Source organism: Lepidochelys kempii, chromosome 1 (genome assembly GCF_965140285.1).
Source record: "Lepidochelys kempii isolate rLepKem1 chromosome 1, rLepKem1.hap1, whole genome shotgun sequence".
Taxonomy (NCBI): domain Eukaryota; kingdom Metazoa; phylum Chordata; order Testudines; family Cheloniidae; genus Lepidochelys; species Lepidochelys kempii.
Genome location: NC_136380.1, coordinates 154,514,270 through 154,533,984, shown reverse-complemented (window position 1 = coordinate 154,533,984; position 19,715 = coordinate 154,514,270). Strand labels below are relative to the sequence as shown.

At 37.9% G+C, this 19,715-nt stretch overlaps 1 protein-coding gene across 17 annotated transcripts in view; it reads left to right on the top strand.

Annotated features, from left to right (window-relative positions):
* The window catches only part of CASK (calcium/calmodulin dependent serine protein kinase), a 421,703-nt gene that overhangs the window by 390,392 nt on the left and 11,596 nt on the right, over positions 1 to 19,715 (top strand). For 8 of the 17 annotated variants that reach the window (XM_073358759.2, XM_073358748.2, XM_073358718.2 and 5 more), the window contains 6 exons: positions 3,173 to 3,241; positions 4,689 to 4,724; positions 10,248 to 10,444; positions 11,410 to 11,525; positions 16,556 to 16,636; positions 16,746 to 16,826. In XM_073358759.2, coding sequence (XP_073214860.1) covers positions 3,173 to 3,241; positions 4,689 to 4,724; positions 10,248 to 10,444; positions 11,410 to 11,525; positions 16,556 to 16,636; positions 16,746 to 16,826 — 580 coding nt within the window. The remainder of the gene's footprint in view (positions 1 to 3,172; positions 3,242 to 4,688; positions 4,725 to 10,247; positions 10,445 to 11,409; positions 11,526 to 16,555; positions 16,637 to 16,745; positions 16,827 to 19,715) is intronic. The other 9 variants (XM_073358724.2, XM_073358766.2, XM_073358753.2 and 6 more) reach the window with 7 other exon arrangements.

The following is a 19,715-nucleotide window of genomic DNA, read 5'->3' as shown; positions in this document are numbered from 1 at the left end:
TAACCCTTTTTTCCCCTATACAAGACCCAAAATCATCACAAATCGCCATTTCCCATTCCATAATATGTCCCAGCATGCGCTTTGCAGATAATGTCTCAACCACCATGGAGCTCCCCTGGAGCATAGAGCCACCTTGCAAGGCTCAGGCAAGTGGTGGCTTTTTTGTTATATGGAATCACAGAATAATAAAGTGCAGGGCTGGAAGGGACCTCGAGAGGTCGTCTAATCCAGCTCCCTGTGCTGAGACAGAACCAAGTAAATCTAGACTATCACTGACAGGTATTTATCTAACTTGTTCTTTAAAAACTTCCAGTCATGGGGATTCCACAACATCCCTTGAATCATAGAACATCAGGGTTGGAAGGGACCTCAGGAAGTCATCTAGTCCAACCCCCTGCTCAAAGCAGGACCAGTCCCCAACTAACTCATCCCAGACAGGGCTTTGTCAAGCCTGACCTTAAAAACCTCAAAGGAAGGAGATTCCACCACCTCCCTAAGTAACGCATTGCAGTGCTTCACCACCCTCCTAGTGAAATTTTTTTTCCTAATATTCAACCTAAACCTCCCCCACAGCAACTTGAGACTGTTACTCCTTGTTCTATCACTGCTACCACTGAGAACAGACTAGATCCATCTTCTTTGGAACCTCCTTTCAGGTAGTTGAAAGCAGCTATCAAACCCCCCTGCCCCCCCCCCCAATTCTTCTATTCCGCAGACTAAACAATCCCAGTTCGCTCAGCCTCTCCTCATAAGTCATGTGTTCCAGTCCCCTAATCATTTTTCTTGTCCTCCACTGGACTCTTTCCAATTTTTCCACATCCTTCTTGTAGTGTGGGGCCCAAAACTGGACACACTACTCCAGATGAGGCCTCACCAATGGCAAATAGAGGGGAATGATCACGTCCCTCGATCTGCTCGCTATGCCCCTACTTATACATCCCAAAATGCCATTAACCTTCTTGGCAACAAGAGCACACTGTTGACTCTCATCCAGCTTCTCATCCACTGTAACCCCTAGTTCCTTTTCTGCAGAACTGCTGCCTAGCCACTCAGTTCCTAGTCTGTAGCAGTACATGGGATTCTTCCGTCCTAAGTGCAGGATTCTGCACTTGTCCGTGTTGAACCTCATCAGATTTCTTTTGGCCCAGTCCTGTAATTTGTCTAGGTCCCTCTGTATCCTATCCCTACCCTCCAGCATATCTTTATCTACCACTCCTCCCAGTTTAGTGTCATCTGCAAACTTGCTGAGAGTGCAATCCACGCCATCCTCCAGATAATTAATGAAGATATTAAACAAAACCGGCCCCAGGACCGACCTTTGGGGCACTCCGCTTGATATCAGCTTGATGTACAACTAGACATGGAGCCATTGATCGCTACCCGTTGAGCCAGATGATCCAGCCAGCTTTCTGTCTACCTTATAGTCCATTCATCCAGCCCATACTTCTTTAACTTGCTGGCAAGAATACTGTGGGAGACCATATCAAAAGCTTTGCTAAAGTCAAGGAATAACAAGAAATCCTATTCCAGAGCTTAACTATCCCTATAGTTAGAAAGTTTTTTCTGATATCTAACCTAAATCTCCCTTGCTTCAGATTAAGCCCATTACTTCTTGTCCTACCTTCAGTGGACATGGAGAACAATTGATCACTGTTCTCTTTATAACAGCCTTTAATATATTTGAAGACATTATCAGTTTTCCTTCAGTCTTTTTTTTCCCCAAGGCTAAACATGCCTATGGTCAAGTTTTCTAAATCTTTTATCACTATTGTTGCTCTCCCCTAGAGTCCCTCCAATTTGTCCACATCTTTCTTAATATGTGTACCCAGAATTGGACACATTATACCAGCTGAGACCTCCCCAGTGCTGAGTAGAGCAGGACAGTTACCTCCTGTGTCTTACCTATGACACACCTTTTAATGCATCTCAAAATATTAACTTTTTTGTCAATGGCATCACATTGTTGACTGATATTTAATTTATGATCCTCTATAATTCACATATCCTTTTCAGTAGTACGACCACCTAGCCAGTTATTCCCCATTTTCTAGTTGTGCCTTTGATTTTTCCTTTGTAATTGTAGTATTTCACATTTGTCTTTATTGAATTTCATCTTGTTGATTTCAGACCAATTCTCCAATTTGTCAAAGTTGTTTTGAATTCTAATTCCGCCCTCCAAAATACTTGCAATCTCTTCCAGTTTGGTGTCATTTGCAGATTTTATAAGCATACTCTCACTCCATTATCCAAGTCATTAATAAAAATATTAAATAGTATTGGACCCACGACTGACCCCTGTGGGGCTCCTCTGAATGCATTCTCCCAGTTTATCAGCAAACCATTGATAACTACTCTTTCAACTAGTTATGCACCCACCTTATAGTAATTTCATCTAAACCACATTTCCCTAGTTTGCTTATGAGACTGTCATGTGGGACTGTGTGAAAAGCTGCAGTTTAGCAGAATTTTATTCTGAATGTATTTACTTATTAGAAATGTATTTATTTTGGCAAAATTTTATATTTATACCAAGGAGAGTATAAAATTTAAAAAAAACTTGAAACTTTACAAAGCCATGGCATAAGGTGCAAAAGAAAAACAGGAAAAAAAATGCAAAAGTTTTAAAAAGTCAGTTACCTCACCCAACCAGCCAGCTCTAGGCTCCAGCTAGGGTCCTCCAGAATGGTTGAGGCAGTGTGCATAGGGACATTTCATGGAGCAGGAACAGATCATTCCCAACATTGGCACACCTAAATGACTAGAAAGTTTGTTCAAAATCAATTATATGCTGAAGACTGCTGTTACCCATCCTATTTAAATTGTTCAGCGTATAATCTTTAATGTTTTTGTGAAAGATAGCTGCTGATGTGCAAGATCATTTTGATTGCCACATGAGGCAACGCTTAAGAAGTGGTCCCAAATATTGGGGAAATTCAGAAAACTGACTCTTGAGGTATTAGTAATATTTAATGTATAGGATAAACAAGCAAATATCAAATTATGAAAAACTATTCCATATTTTGGGATACTTGTGCAGTTTATAGTATGGAAACTTTCTCCAAAGAAACAGCTGAAGAAAGTATTATAAAGCTGTGGATGTAACTCTTCTTTTAAATATATCTGTGTTCCTGTAATAGTGTTGTGTGTTAATGAACCTTGTGTCTTATTTCAGAGAGATTCCCCCTCTACATCCAGACAGTCCCCAGCTAATGGTCATAGCAGCACTAACAATTCTGTTTCGGTAAGACCTCCAGTTCCAGACAGAGAAAGTGTGCAAATTTTGTTGGTGCTCATCTACCATTACTGTTATAGTTACATGTTTTCAGTGGAAAATTATGTTCTGCTGATATAATCAAGGCTACTACAATTATAACTCCCCATTTTCTCCTTTTAAGGTTTTTTTTTTTCAACAACATATTCTTCTCATTAACATTAAATTAATTAAATATTAATAAGTGTAACATGGCAGGTCATTCATCCTTAAAATGTTCTTAGCAATCCCTTGGTCCTAGTTGCCTCAAAACTAAGCAAGGATTTAAAGTGGAAGCATTATTTCCATTCTAAACTTCTGAAGCAGTGTTTCAAGGAAGAATAATTGCAGAGTAGGTATTTCAGGGCTTTTCCAATGTTGGAGTTTTGAGAGACCTCTGGAATGTGTATTCGTTTCCGCTATCTGAGTTAAGGAATTGGTGTGCCCTCTGCTGTTGTGGTACGTGCACATACTTTGTGAAATATGAGCCTTGCCTGGGTATGGAAAGCAAAAGGAAGTGGCTTTAAACTGCACTACAAACCAAGCTAGTATCATCACATCTTTAACACAAAGTACTTCCAGTTCAGCATGTATCCAGGTAGAAGGTGCTCTTGATTTCAGATATTTCTCAATAGATGTTGAAATTTGTATTGTTTATCATTTGTCACTGTCGTGATTTATATGGCAAAACATTACAAAGCATCTGTATCTGCAAGTTCCTTCTGTAAGATTTCTGTAAGAGTGCTGCTGACACTCACAGTTGGGCGCACTCTGGTAACTTCAACAATGCCATCACTTCATGGGATTGTGTATCATCTGAAAAACCCAGACCAGGGCAACTTTTCCATCAACTATTAAAAGTAAATTATAGTTTAGAAATGATTAGCTTCAAAGTAAAGTATTTTAATTATAACAATGAAAGATAATTATGTGGATGGAGAACTTCAATAAATTTCTGTGAAAAATACTGAACTTGCAACATAATAGACACACTCATAAATTTATTCCTGATCACAATTTAACATTTAATATCTTTCTAAGATAAAATTTAGTAATATTTATTGTAACTATTTCCTATTTTCTAGAAACACATCCAATTTAAAGTATCTATTAAATTGAAAAAGGCATTCTTATAGAAAGCCTCTTTCACTTGCAGGTGCTTTTGTGTTGAAGATGCTGAATCATTTATTTAAATAAAAAAAAAAAAGCACATTTTCTATCTGCTTAAACTTTTACCTGCTTTCTTCAGCTTGCTGCTAAACAGCCTGGGTTTGATTTTCTTTAAGAAATAAGAACTTCTAAGAAATGGGTTAATGTTTTATACACATGTACATGTAACATTTTGCTGTAATGTAACAAATTATACTAACAAATGATGTTGTATACTCTAAAAAAGTAAAATGAAAATTTCTTCTCCTGGGTTGGCTTTGTTCTGCAGGACTTGCCATCAACAACACAACCAAAAGGACGACAGGTGAATAGATATCCTCCATGGAAACTTTTCTAAACTTAGCTGCTAGTAGCCAACCCCTTCTTACCTTTTTCCATTCTGTATGTGCTGGACTATAACATTTAAGCTTGAAGAATGCGTCCATTTTGTTTTTAACTCATTGTATATGGCTAATGCACAGTAATGTTTTTTCCATCCATTTATTTGTGTGTGAGAGACACTGGGAGGTTCATTGTAATTTCAGACTATGTCATTTTAATTATTAAGAACACATTCATAGATACATACAGCACTATTCAAATTTGAAACCTGCACAGGTTTTCACTTTGGAATAAAATACAGCTTTATGCTGTGCCAGGAATTTAGATCAAACTGTGGCAAATAAAGGAAGCTTAAAATAACTTAAAACCTCATTCTGAGAAAACTTTAAAAGTTGTTCATTATTTTAGTTTAGTTCATAACTGGTTATTAATGTTTACTAAATGCTAAGGATTACTTTTATGAAGGGCCACTAAATCTGAAGTTATCATCCCATTTATAAGGCTAATTTACAACCCCATACTCTAGCTTCACCAAAACCAGCACGCTGCAAATTTCATGCACCACATTTTATTCCACGGTACAGATTTCTTCTGGAAAATTTTGAGCAAATTTCACAAAGCATTTAAGGGAAAGAGATTATTTTTGTTTCTGATCTCTTTTCAAAGATTTGTATAATGTTTAGCTCTTATCTCTGTAAACTGAATTACAGTCCATCTTCATTTTTCCTGTAGTGCTTACGGAGCACCTTGGTTTAGTTAGATATTTGAGGGTGTGTAAATACCAAACACAAGTAATTACATTTTATATATATAATATGCACCTGAGTTTGTGTATTATGTGAATGCATCTATTTGAAATACATGCTGCAATGTTTGCATCGCTCCAGCAGCACTTTGTCCTCAGTGACAGGTGTCTTCTTTGGGCCAGATTCTGCTTTTAGGCTCTTTGGATAGGACCTTTCTTGGCTGTTTATGGAACAAAGCAGTACTCTGAGTGAGTACGTATGGCAGAATCTGGCCTACTAATAGCAGCCCCTGCTTTTTCGCAGGTAGAGGGAGCAGAGGGCCCTGGCTGCATTGGAGCCAGGTGACATGTGAAACCATCCTTCACCACCAGCAGAGAGGGAAAAGGAGCTCAGCTGTTGGTGCAGGTTCTCTCTCAGAAGTGCATCTTGGGTCAGAAGAGCGGGAAGAGCCAGGAGGCCCTTGATTATTTAATTTATTTTTTTTTAACATAAGGCACTCAAGGGATTTTTCAATCCCTTCTTACCCTTATGATCTTGGCCTGAAGTAAAACAGTCTTACATAGTTTCATAGGCCAAAGCAGGACTTTTCCCTCCCAAGAAAATTCCAAGAAACTTCTTTAAGGTTTCTGCAAATGCTTCCTAATGATTCTCCTCTGCAGTTTCAAGGAACTTTTCTTTGTTTCAGCTGCTGTGCCATCTTGTAGCACAAGAAGCCCCAGATCCATCTTCATCAGTGACTTCTTGTAGGCCCAACCTTTCCAAGGACTGCCTCTGAGGAAGGGGAAACTTCCTCTGAAACTGAACTAGAGATTCAATCCCTAGCTCTAACAATGCAAAGATTTGGAAATAATTTACAAGGAATATCATTATAACTATGAAATTCAAGGCACTTCAGGATGAACAGATTTTGTAAACGTCTTTTTTTATCAGGCTCAGTCAGCAGGGGGACCTGTTCAAGCAATGGGTTACTCTCCTTTTGTTTCCCGTTTTTGAAGTCCTGCAGTTTCCTTTTGTTCTCTAGAGGTCCCAGGCAGCCAGAGTCTAGTCGTACAGATGCTCTGTGAAACACCCTTTAAGACTCTGTATTCAGCTGACTTTTTTGCTTTCCTTCCCTTGAAGTATTTTTCTTAGTGTCCATCAGTTTGGCCAGGACAGTGGAAGAATCACCATGGGCCCAGAATGGAGTTGGACCCATTCTAGGTTTTTGTAGGGCTCCTAAGATGTATTTAAAGAAGTCCAAACTTTTCCTTAAAGGGCCACAGCAGTCTCTGGATGGAGACATAGTGCATAGGGAAGAATCATACTAGAAGTAAGAGGGAAAAGAAAGGAGGAACTTCTAGGGGTACAAAATATTGATCGCTATTCTAGCCTGTTTGTACCAGAGATGGGGAAAGGCAAGGGTGACTGCAGTAATAATCAAATCACAAAAAACAAATTAGTAAAAAGCAATGAAAGTGTTTTTAAATCCCCATTTTACAGATGTGTCCATTGAGGAAAGAGAATAGGTGACTTACCCAAGATCACACAGAGTCAATGGCAGTGAGGATAAGATTTTAAAATATTGAAAATCCAGCCTTCTACTCTGGCACCTGTCATCAGATGCTATCATTTTAAATAGATTTCAGGTATGAAGGGCGGTGACTGACGATACTAAGATTGCAGCCAAGCATATGGTAGAAACATTGTTGAGAAAAAGAATTGGGTTAGTTATGTAGTGCCATAATGCTTAGCATCCGGGTGCTATTACTAAACTGTTAGAGATTTATTGGAGCTGAATTTGAAAGGAAGTAAGGTGGATAAATGTTTATAAATGTAAGTAAAATATATTGCTCTGTCTTCCAATCATTTATTTAAAATACATATGATTTAAAGCAAGCAGAGCAAATTATGGTCAGAAAAGTGTCTGTGTACAAACAGCTCCTCTTTACTGTGTGTATCCAGAGACATATCTGCTTACTTTTCTGACCAAAAACACCTATTAACTTTGTATTGCAGAGCCAATAGAGCTATCACAGACTGAGCTATATCTTTTTCTGGGGTATATGGCACCAACAGAATCCTAAGTTCCAACTGGAGAATTTTTCTTACTAGTGAGTCTGCAAGAGCCATAAAGATCCCAGGTTGAGTCTTCAAGGCTTCCAGTTAGGGAAAAATATCTTACTGGCAAACCAAGCACATTTGATGTGGAAGGTGGTATTGTGCCAATAAACACAAAATTTCACAGTGCTGTTTTTACAGTCACTTTTCTGACTATAGTCAAATTTTAAATGAGGGAACGGATGGTGTCACAGACCTGGTAGCACATCCCCTGTTGGACATTCACCAGGCTGCTGAGTTTGGATCCAAATTCTGGATCCTGCATGCTGCTAAGCCTTCTGAGGTAGAGCAGCATCCAAGCACTGTCTCTAGCCTCTCAGGCTTTCTCTGGGGATACAGTTTCCCTGTCTAGTACCCCTTGTCAGAAGTGGGACCCCACTGCCCTAGGTCCCTCGACCAGTTCTGTACCCAGGTCTCCTCATTATCTTTTTCAGAGCCCCACCCTCATGGATACTCTGGTTTAGTTTAACCCTTCAGGAACATGTGACAGTTTTTTAACAAGCAACCCATAGGCTTTTCAGAGTAACTTCTTAAAAACACGTGCATTATTCCTAAGGAAAGCGTAGAGATTTACAGATCCGTACACAAGTAACAAACCATCATCACCACAACCATTGCAAATCCCAAAGGGACATAGCCTCCTTACATATTGAGTGCCAACCAGACTGATCTCTAGCTAGGTCCTTAAGACAATCCAGCTGGATGTTGCATCTGTTTTCCGTCACTGGCAATCTTGCCGTGCCATTGAAATGCTTAACGACCACATAATTGTCAGCCATGTAGCAGCATTCCTTAGTAACCACACTTCATAATTCATTGGTCTTCCATCTTAATAATATTTCTATACCAAGAAAGCTGCCAGAATTAAACCAGTGCTGATGGAGGTGGTTGTGGGGGTCAGCCACGAATATCCTCGTTGCTAAAATTGTCCTGCCACTTAATATGGATCAGCTGTTGAAGACAACAAGAGGTAAAAACATCAGTCACCACTCTTCAGCCTTCCTTGGTGCCCATGTTTCATTGCTATATGGTACAGTTGGCATAATCATAATCCTGTAGATCCACAGCTTTGTAATAAGCCTGATGTCCCAGCTTCTCCACAGAAACCACTGATGAAAAGCCTGGAATGTGGCAGCGGCTGCTGCTATACAAGAATCCACTTCTTTCAGACCACAGCAAACCTTGCATGCAAAAGCCCTCTCTCCGGTTTCCTCACCACTCCAAGCACCCTGTAGGGTTTTGGTCAGTCCTTTCAGGGTCTTAAGAGTCTCCTTTCCCCATTCTCAGCCTGCAGGTTTTTTCTCTCTGCCTCACAACAATTACGGCAGTCAAAAGGTTCTCTCTAGCTGAGAATGTGTGTGTCTTTTTAGCAGCAGCTTCTAATGCCTCTTCCTTTGTTCTGCCTTTCTCCTGGGGATTCCTTTGCTCCAGCCCCCCACTGCAGACAGCCTGAGATCAGCAGTTTCCTTTAGCGTGGCCAGTCTCTTTAGCATATTCATTGTCCTTCTTGTCAGGGTGCATGGTATTTGACATGGTTCCTGTCAACGAGTAGCTGATTCAATCTATGTTGAGGGTTAGTTATACATAGAGTTCATAAAATCAATCAGAATTCATAAAGGCGTACATTGACAAATTTCCCAAACCATCACATCTCATCCGATGAAGTGAGCTGTAGCTCACAAAAGCTTATGCTCGAATAAATTTGTTAGTCTCTAAGGTGCCACTAGTACTCCTTTGCTTGTATCACTAATGTAACTTTGGAAGTTAGGATATCTGTTTTCTATTCTCAGTTCTGTCACAGATGTTTTGTGTGACCTTAGTCAGGACATTTAACACCTTTGAGATCCTCTGATTCATGGCACTACATAAATGCAAAGCCTTATATTATTTAAAACAGAACAGTTAAAAACTTCATGTCTGCTGTGTGTACTCCTGAAAGCATACCCTTTTCAGACTATTCATTTTAATACCATTGTTCTAGGATGACACACAAAGTAAGAAACTGGTATTGAAAGAACTGCAATTGCCTATCATTATTGGTGCCTATGAGTGTATATACAACTGAGAATGGATTTGCACTAATTTAAACTATACAGAGATTACCTAGATTCCATCGAAGCAAATATATTTAATAGGGACTATACTGGGTTTCTTATTACGTCTAGTGAGAATTTGGTTTAGTCTAAAGGAGTACTGATAATTATATAGTAATACTTCTTACCATCAAAATCATTAAAATATAATCCAACTTGAAAATGTGTTATGTAGCTTTTGTTGAAGGTAAAGTACAGTTCAAGCCATGAAATGTAGTACTGACTTTCAACGTGTAATTTTAGATGACTGCTAATAATATACAAATTTAGATTTTAGTTTTAAATTTTCAGTAATACCAAAATCTATATTAAAGATTTGTAGATAAGATTCCACACAGAATGCGAACATTTGCTGTTACTCTTAGACTTTACAATATGTCACCAGTATTAAAGGTAACATCACATTGTCTCCATTGTTTTCAGCTGTCACTTATGTTTTCATCATTGTTTCTTCTGCTTGTAAGCATACAGTGTGTGGTAGCTAGAGGTGCAGATCAAATTTTCACCTACTATACTTAATACCAATGAGTGGTAATATGGCAATGTTCTTTACAAACTCCTGTTTTATAGATATATGTAAGAGCACAATTTGAATATGATCCAGCAAAGGACGACCTCATCCCCTGCAAAGAAGCTGGCATCAGATTTAGAGTTGGAGACATTATCCAGATCATTAGCAAGGATGATCACAATTGGTGGCAGGGTAAACTAGAGAACTCCAAAAATGGTACTGCCGGTCTCATTCCTTCTCCTGAGCTTCAAGAATGGTATGTTTTTTGGTTTTCTATAAAAATGAATTTATCCTTGTCATATTTACCTTGGTATAGAGCAGTGTTCTCAACCTTTCCAGACTACTGTTCCCCTTTCAGGAGTCTGATTTGTCTTGCATACCCTGAGTATCACTTCACTTAAAAACTACTTCCTTACAAAATCAGACATAAAACCACAAAAGTGTCACAGCGCACTATTACTGAAAAATTGCTTACTCTCTTGTTTTTACCATGTACTTATAAAATAAATCAATTGGAATATAAATATTGTACTTCCATGTCAGTGTATGGTATATAGAGCAGTGTAAACAAGCCATTGTCTGTATGAAATTTTAGTTTGTACTGACTTCACTAGTGCTTTTTATGTAGCCTGATGTAAAACTAGACAAATATCTAGCTGAGTTGATGTACCCCCAGGAAGACCTTTGTGTACCCCTGGTTGAGAACTATTGGTATAGAGGGCATGCTGGGTTGGGAGTGGTATGTCTCAGTGGGGGTGCAACATGCAGCAGTGTGGAGATTTTGGCTGGCACTGCAGCCTATAGGGCAGCCCCAGGAGACTGCTGTATCTTACCCAGGTCTTCGCTCCTGTCTAAATTATGCCAGGGACATCTGCAGACCCTGAAGCAGCCTAGCATCAGGGACACAAATGTGGTTTAAAGCCATCTTAGTCCCCTCTTTCTCCTGGGCTGTGAGCTCTAAGAACAGTCCTGATAGCAATGCACCTATAAAATATATGTATTAATATTCATCTCTGTAACTGAACATCTTTAATAGAAGAAAGTTTTGAGAAGTCTTGCTCTACACTCGTAAATTAAAACAGCCTTCTTTTTGAAGTATCACATGTCCTTTTAAATACATGTTTATAATAGAAGAGTTAATACTTCAGTGAAAAATGGATACTGTAGTAGGTTGTCCGTAACAACAAGCTAATTAGTTATTTTTTCCCCTTCACATGCCAGGCGAGTAGCTTGTATTGCCATGGAGAAGACCAAACAGGAGCAGCAGGCCAGCTGTACTTGGTTTGGAAAGAAAAAGAAGCAGTACAAAGACAAATACTTGGCAAAGCACAATGCAGGTATGAGAAGCAAGGGTCTTTGAGACCGGGTTAAAAATTGCTTTGCCAGCCAAACCTTGTTTGTTGTTTGCCAGCTGGCACTGCCATGAATCTAGTGAGTTATATAGGAAAAGTTAAGTAAAGCTGTAGCTGTACCAGCAGTTCTATCCTGATTCTCTGTCCAGTATTTAAACTTATAGTTTAACCAATAAGATTGAATCCAACAAATCTGCAACAAGATTAATTCACTATAACATATCCAACAGTAGTATTGTACTGCTCTGGTTTCGGTATTTCAAGGAACTGTGGAAGCTAATGAGATATAACTTTAGTAATCTGTATAAAGTGTTTTATACCATACTATACTTCCTGTCTACAGAGGACTCTGCCGCAGCATCTAGACATTCTTGTCAATAGAGATTGTGTAAATTAGAACATCATTTGCAAAAGGGTGTTTTCTTGAAGCTTTACAGCTGAAAGAAGAATAAATGGCACTCTGAAGTTAAAAAGTGTGATTTCACAGTTAAACTTCCAATAGAATAACATATAACTTCTGCTCTGTTCTCAAGTTATACCGTAGATTCAGCTTTAAACATATATAACCTTGATTGCATTTGGCTGAAATTAGACAAATTCTTGGAGTTATTCCCTTAATGCCTGCAGTTGGCTGAGTTCTGAGGACTGTATTCTATCTAGAATGGTAAAAAAAAATTAAAAGTGTTTTGATAGACTTTGAAAAATTTTGAAAACTGAAATTTTGCAGACTCATAGGGCCTGATCCAGCAAATCTCTCAATAACTTCAATGAGAGTTGGATCAAGCCAGTAATTCTTTATGTGGATTTGAAGTATCTTGCTATTTTAAAAAAATTTAAAACAGTCAATATGTTTAATCTATTTTTACTGCATTTTTATTTACGTTGCAAACTATGATGGTAATACATTATGATACTCTTGTCATTAGAGCTATTAAGATTTTATCAGAATCACAGGATACATATCTCCAACATTTTATAGTGAAGTGTCTTTATGTTTTACATTAACTGCAGCTTTTCCAGTTGTGACCCTCTGGTGTCCAAAACAGAAAAAGCCCATTACAGTGTCAGTGGAAGCTTTCAGTTTTCTCAAAAGATTAGTCACAGTGTAATGTCAATTGCCATGTCAGTACAGCTGATGTCCTACTGGCCCTCCAGTAGAACATATGGTACTAAAGATAAAACCACTCGTTCCAAAACCCTTGTTGTACTGTACCTAAGCATTAAAAGACCAGATGAATACAGGTTGAAAATCTTTTAATTTCATTTCTTTTATTGATATGAGTTACTCTTACCATTTTAACATTTGCATTTAATTAAAATAGTGTTGCAACCATCTTACAGAAATTAAAAAGAAAACTAGAGAGAATGAGAAATACATGCCAGACTTTCCTAGTGACTTGATATAGCAGAGATATTTCAGGTTACGATGGAGGTGTGCTGGCTTGCATAGTGCTTGCCTGTTTTACTCCTATGGCCAGTGCTGTTAGCCTGTCACCTCCAAGAGCACCATATTTCTCACAAAATATAAAAATAAAAATAGAAGATCATCATCACAAACACAAGTTTAAAAAAAAAGGGTATCCTTGACATAGTACCATTGGTACATATGCCCAGAAACAATGGGCTAATCGGACTATGGGTTCTAATTAGGGTCTGTTTGGAAATCTTGATTCAGTTTTAGTGTCTTTGATTTAGAGAAATAAATTATCTAATGCAGGAGATTGCAGGGCACCAAAAATAATACTATACCTATAAGACATAATTAAGTTTGGTAAATGCAGTACTGAATAGAGCTACCCTCAAATATTATAGTATTCTTTTTCTTGTATATGATTAGATTGATTTCCTGAGGTGTATATAGCCTTGTGAAAGTGAGCAGAGCTATAATAGTTTGTATTTAACCTATGTTCCTGCTCGTATCCTCTGAGTACCAATAGGCCAAGGATAAATTGTTCATCTTCAGAACAAGATAAGGTTATAGTGTGGGGCTAATGAACAATTAGGGTTTGAATGTGTGGTTGCCAGAATCTTATCAGCAGTTCTTATAAGATTTGGGCCCCAAATGGCAGTCATGGTTCTGTGAGATTTCTCATCTTGAAAGGTAGAAATTTTACAAGATCATCTGTTTGGAGATTTCCACCGTTTTGAGTCATGATGTCACAAACTGGCTGTTTTCACAAGATTTTAGCAACATCTGCCCCGGAACTGGAAAATAGGCTCTTTCTTGTTTTGGATCTTACTAGGAACAAAAAACAGCGGAGTTAGTTTGAATCTAAGGAATCTAATTCAAACTCCATAGAGGGAGTCACACAAAAGCATCCCAAGGTAGAATTTGCTCCTCTTTGTTGTAGGAGCATTCACAGGAAATTTTTAACATACATATATTTTAAGTCTTAAGCATTCTGAGTATTTTCCCATGCTACTATTTTATGGAAGAGAAAAGGGTGCTGGAATGTAGTTGGTACAACAGCCTTGCAGGCAACTAAAAATGTATGGTTTCTAAATATTTAGGAAAATAGCTTAGATTTTGGTGTGATTTTCCAGGATATCAGCAGCGCTTGTCACCAGATTGCTTTGCAAATCAAACAATTTATGAAGCCATGGAGAAAATAGCGTAATTGCTTATTATATTAAAAAAGACAGAATTTTCTCCTTTGCTGCAAAGATAATTGCTGTCACACCTCACTTTTGTCCTTAATCAGTTCTCAAGTCTTGGGCCAAGTCCTCAAACAGTGTACAATAAGAACATGCCAGATCTTTCAAAAGTCTGTTTTAAATCAACCAAAGTTAACATTACTTAATAGTTTGTCTTTATTAGATTCAGTTACCATTTTCAGGTGTGTTATAAGATACGTTATAGTGATATTGAAATGTATTGGGAAAAAAAATATTTTTTTTATTTTTTTGCAGAAATGCTATTGCAGGACTTCGTAAAATATCATTCCTCAGATTTTAAGTTATGCTTCACAGTATGCATAAAATAATGACTATTAGAATACTGCCAAGCTTTTATAAAATGCGTTTATCATTTCTTAATGTTATTTATTTGCCTTGTGTTTAGAATATTGCATGGGAAAGTTTATTTTGTGCATATACTTTTTATTTTACTAATATATTACAAGCCATATCTCAATGACCCCTGTACATTTTTCATGCTGTCTTACTCCCAATGGCCTCTGTGCATGTAAGTAACCTGTCAAGTGACAATGCCTCTTTATTTGCTTCTTACTGTTTCCTTTCAAATAACTCCTTTTCTTTATTAGCTAGTTGCACAGAAACATTAAAAGTTGTTTTTAAATGTGTCCCTGTATTCCTCATATCTTGTGTACAAAAAATCATTTTCCACTTGTGTATGGAAACCCTACAGTCATTAGGTAATCCCGTTCAGACCAAAGCATATCTTCTCCATGCTTCTAGTTTGTGGTTAAGACATGAATATGCACCATTTTTGTTCTTTGTTTGTGGTGTTTGTTGTTGATATGTATTTCAGTTCAGGAAGAATAAAGGCTAGATTTTTTTCCAGTGGGATGAGTTATTTGAGGGTTAGATAGTTAAAGTGACAGAGACGGTTAGCACAAAATAGATATACCACTCTTCCTAATGTTGAATAAACTCGTTAGCTAATTTAAATGAATTCAAGTTACAGCAGAGGCATACTCCATCTTTGTAGGTTCTTGGAGTGAAGAAAAATATAACCAGAACCTTCCTCTAAAAGTACATTTTAATATTTGGAGAAACTTTGAGGGAGATATTTTTCTTTAAATTGAATTTGGAAGGTTTTCTGACAGACTAACAAGTTTGCAAATCCATATATTTTCTAAGTTAAGAAGTCTTAAATAACTAAACTGACCAGTTTACAGTGTGACCAACAGTGTGTTGAAGTAGTTGTACAAAGGTTTCTAAGTACATTAAATGGATCTGAATTGCAAACTACATTACTGCAATGACTACTAGGATTCATTAAAGCCATAATATAGTAGGCTTCCTTCCTTTTTAAGACCAGGATTGTAATACTGGTAATTCTTATTAGAATGGATCCCCCTTCTTTTTCGTAATTGCTGATTGCCACAATCTTTATCTCTAAATTAAAGCATTCTTCTTTATAATTAGCAGCCTCCTGCCTCATTCCTTCATTAGAATTTTACTGAAATGATTGTGTTACCACAAATATTCTATTATTGGCTATAAGGAGGAACAGCATTATTTTAGTGGAGAAAACTTGATTTGACACACATACTGTACCTTGGCAATTGACAATGATCAGAATAGGCGCTGCAGAAAATATACATTGCAGTTAAATTAAGATTTTACTAAAATGAGATTTTTTTAAAAAAAATAAATATGCCCGCAATATGGTAGAGGTTCTTTCTTGTGCAGAAATGTCATCACTTTTTGTTGCAAATCTTCATTCAGTGTCAAAAGTTTTAAAAGCATGTGAATAAAAATAGCATGTGTTTGAAGAGAACTCTACTTATAATTAACATGGTAGTTGTTTAAAAAGAAAACCACAAAACCTAAATTCAAGCTACTTGCTTATGCATTTCTCATAATTCTCTGATAAAACATGATTACTAAAAGTAGCCTCTACCTTTAGTGTAAATAGATGTTCTCATATTGTATTAATGTTGGTCACTGTCTGTATACTTTATTTAGTACTGCTAATTTCCTAGGCATGCAAAAAATGTGATAGCATGCCATTTTAACTAGTTTTGATGATCTGCTGAATGCTGCATGAAATGACATGCAAGCTGTTCTGAGCCGTTCAATAGCTTTGAATGTTAGTACGTTTTTAACCATTTTTGTGGACTTAAAAATGAATGTTTTTATTAAACTTGCAACCATAAAATGTCTAATTAAAATACATTTCAGTATGGTCAGTTTATATTTTTTAGAAATATGGTTTTGGAATGTACATTTAATATTACTAAAATTACAGTTTGGCATAAATGAAAATCTATTTCTTAACTCACTTCATACACATTTTTCTCTTATCTTTCTATTTTGTGTTGTTTTAGTATTTGATCAATTAGATCTCGTCACGTATGAAGAAGTAGTAAAACTGCCAGCATTCAAAAGGAAAACACTAGTCTTACTAGGTAATTTTGAGTATACCGTATCATTCTAAACAGAACAGTAATTTTAACAGTATGTTTTGAATCTCTTAATGGTGATGAATATAAATTTCCTCTTCGTGTTGTGAATTAGGTGCACATGGTGTTGGAAGAAGACATATAAAAAATACACTCATCACAAAACACCCAGACAGATTTGCATACCCTATTCCACGTAAGTAGCAATGTTAAATATAGCACAAAATTATATGCATTACCTATATGATGATATGCCCAGTTCACTGTTGCATGTGTAATTGTACTCTGTTAAAGCTTAAGTATAAGTTAATGGTGGTTGAATCATAATACTGGGGAGGAGAAGGAGGATGTGGTATGGAAAAATACCATCAATTTTTGCACCTAAATATATACAGCATCCCTTTCATTTGGAACATTTTCATACTATTCACATAAAACCTTCCCCCAGATGTTTGGCATTTTAAGGTTTAAACCTAACAGTCACTTTATTCACATATATTATCTTTTAAGTATTTAGTTTATGTGTCGGATCAGTCAAGACAGGAGAAGGTCTTCAGGTCACAAAATTCCCATGAAAAGAAATGTAAATTGGATTTCGATTAAACATTCTATACATTTACCTTATTTAACTGTTTTACATTACTCTATACAGCCTTGAGGACTGTTACTTTAAGTTCCTGTAGAATTATCCAGAGCTGAGGTTAAGAGCAAAGCGCAGTTCATTTTACTGTTTGCAAATAAATTGTTACCAAAATCCCTGATTCTCCTTCATGACCTTGCTGCCACAGATCCCCACTATAGGATTTGCATGCCCTGCCGCAGGAGCCACAGAACCCTCTGCAGTGTAATTAACTACTGGGGAGCAAACATTTATTCCTCAAATTCAGCGTTCTGAGACCAGGGGCATAAACACCTCCACCAACTAGATGTCCCCAGTTCCACTCTCTTCATCGGTGTGAAGGGCCACAGAACCCAACAGATCCCCTTCATGGGTGCTCAGACATGACAGTGATGGTTGTGGCATAAGAACCTAGACAGATTTATACCTTGTTAGCTTTTTGTTTTATAATTAAGGTTAGACGAGTTGTAGTTATGGGAAGTTAGTTGTTTTTGTAGTTAATGGAGCCCTCGGTGTTAATTTTTAGAACCTGTCTGTGCTGGCGGACACAGAAAAATCATATGGGTTTAAGAAAAGTTCTTCTTTGCCCACAAAATCCTTGATTGTGTTGGTTACTCCCACTGCCTCAATTGCTTCCCCACTAAACTCCCTCTTAGAACCCCTTCGTTATGGCTTCCACCCTATGCTTTTCACTGAAGCCATTTTTACTAAGGTCACTAATGACCCTCTCATTGCCAATTTTACAGGGCTTCTCTCTCTCTCCCTGCTGCTTTCAGCAATCAGTTAATTCCTCTCTTACCACTCACTCTCCACCTGTGGCTTTTGGGATTCTGTTCGTATGCTTGTAATTTTCTGACTATTCAATAAGCCTCTCCCTGGGCAGCTCCTTTTTCTCTACACTGCAATCATGCTGTCATTCATGGCTCTATCTGAGGCCCCCTCCTTTTCTCCTATACGCACGCTCGCTCTCTCGCTCTGGCAAATTGATCCATGGTCATGGTTTAAACTACTATGTATATGGTTATGACTCCTAAAAATCCTTCTGTCACACTGTCTGGAGTGGTTCACAACCATGAGTGCCAGACTCAAGGCAGACTGTCAGAAAGCGGGCCAGACACCCCAACTGGTGGTATGTTCTGTAATTAGATTTCACCAACACAGTAGCAAATGTGAGCTTGTGGATCACTGTAAAAGTCTTACCATGGGGTCACCCTTGGCCACTCCAGTCTATCTTGCCACCCAGGCAAGCTGGACTTAGTGATAAATGGTCACGTACATCAAAAATCACAAAATATTCAGGTTGTTGCCAGTCCCAAGAGACCAGTCACTAGGGTTACCAGACAGCAAGTGTGAAAAATCGGGACGGGGTAATAGGAGCCAATATAAGAAAAAGACCCAAAAATCAGGAGTGTCCCTATAAAATCAGGACATCTGGTCACCCTACCAGTCACTTTACCCTCAGATCAATTTGCACCTTAGATCTCACAACAAAAACAACACTGGTAGCCAATTTTACAGTGAACTAACTAAGGATTTATTAACTAGGAAAAAGAAACGAGAGAGTTATTTACAGGTTAGAGTAGGCAACATATAAGCACAAATGAGATACAATCTGTGGTTCTGAAAGGTGACAGAGATGTTGTAATCTGTCCACTGAATGTCTTTTAGGGCTAACCCAGCTTGACCCTGGGGATCTCTGTTCTTACTTCTTAGCTCCAGCCCTTGTGAGAGTCCAAACAGCAAAGAGAAAGCTATTTCTTCTTGTAAGCATCTTTATATGCACTTCCCCCAGAGTTCAAACCACTGGGATGATTGCTCCTGCACTTAACTTCATGGGTGGATTGAGCAGTCAACGAAGTTTTTGTCCTACATTGGCCCATTTAGTTTTGATAGTCCTTCTTGATGGGAAGGGGAGCCACTCTTCTTCCTGCCTAAGTTCACAAGTTCAAAGCAGGCATTTTTCCAATTATAAAACAAAACTTGCATATTTCTTATAGCATGGGATACAGCCATTATAAGTTACATTAATGTATTTAGCAACTTATGGACATCTTTACAAGTCTAACACCTACTTTGAACAATATTGACCTATGGGTGAGCTGATCTGGTTTCCAGTTATGAATTTCAGTACTCAGTTGACACCTACAGCCTTGGCAATTGCTAGCACCTGGTTTACCAGCGTCACGCTCTTCTCTCCCCACATTCCTTTGCCCAACAGCCCCTGGCAGCTGGGAGAAGCAATTGCAGTGAAAGTTCTGCACAGACCCTACAGCCCTGTGCTAGAGCAAGCTCAGTGGAGAATCTAGCTACCAAACTCTTCACACAGGCTCGGAAGAGAGGTGTTACTGTGATTTTTTCAGAGGCTTCTAACTTGGCCATATTTGGGTGAATTATCATGAATACACCAAAAGACACATCCCTGACATTAGGGTGACCCCACCCACTGCCAAATTTCATGTCCCTGTT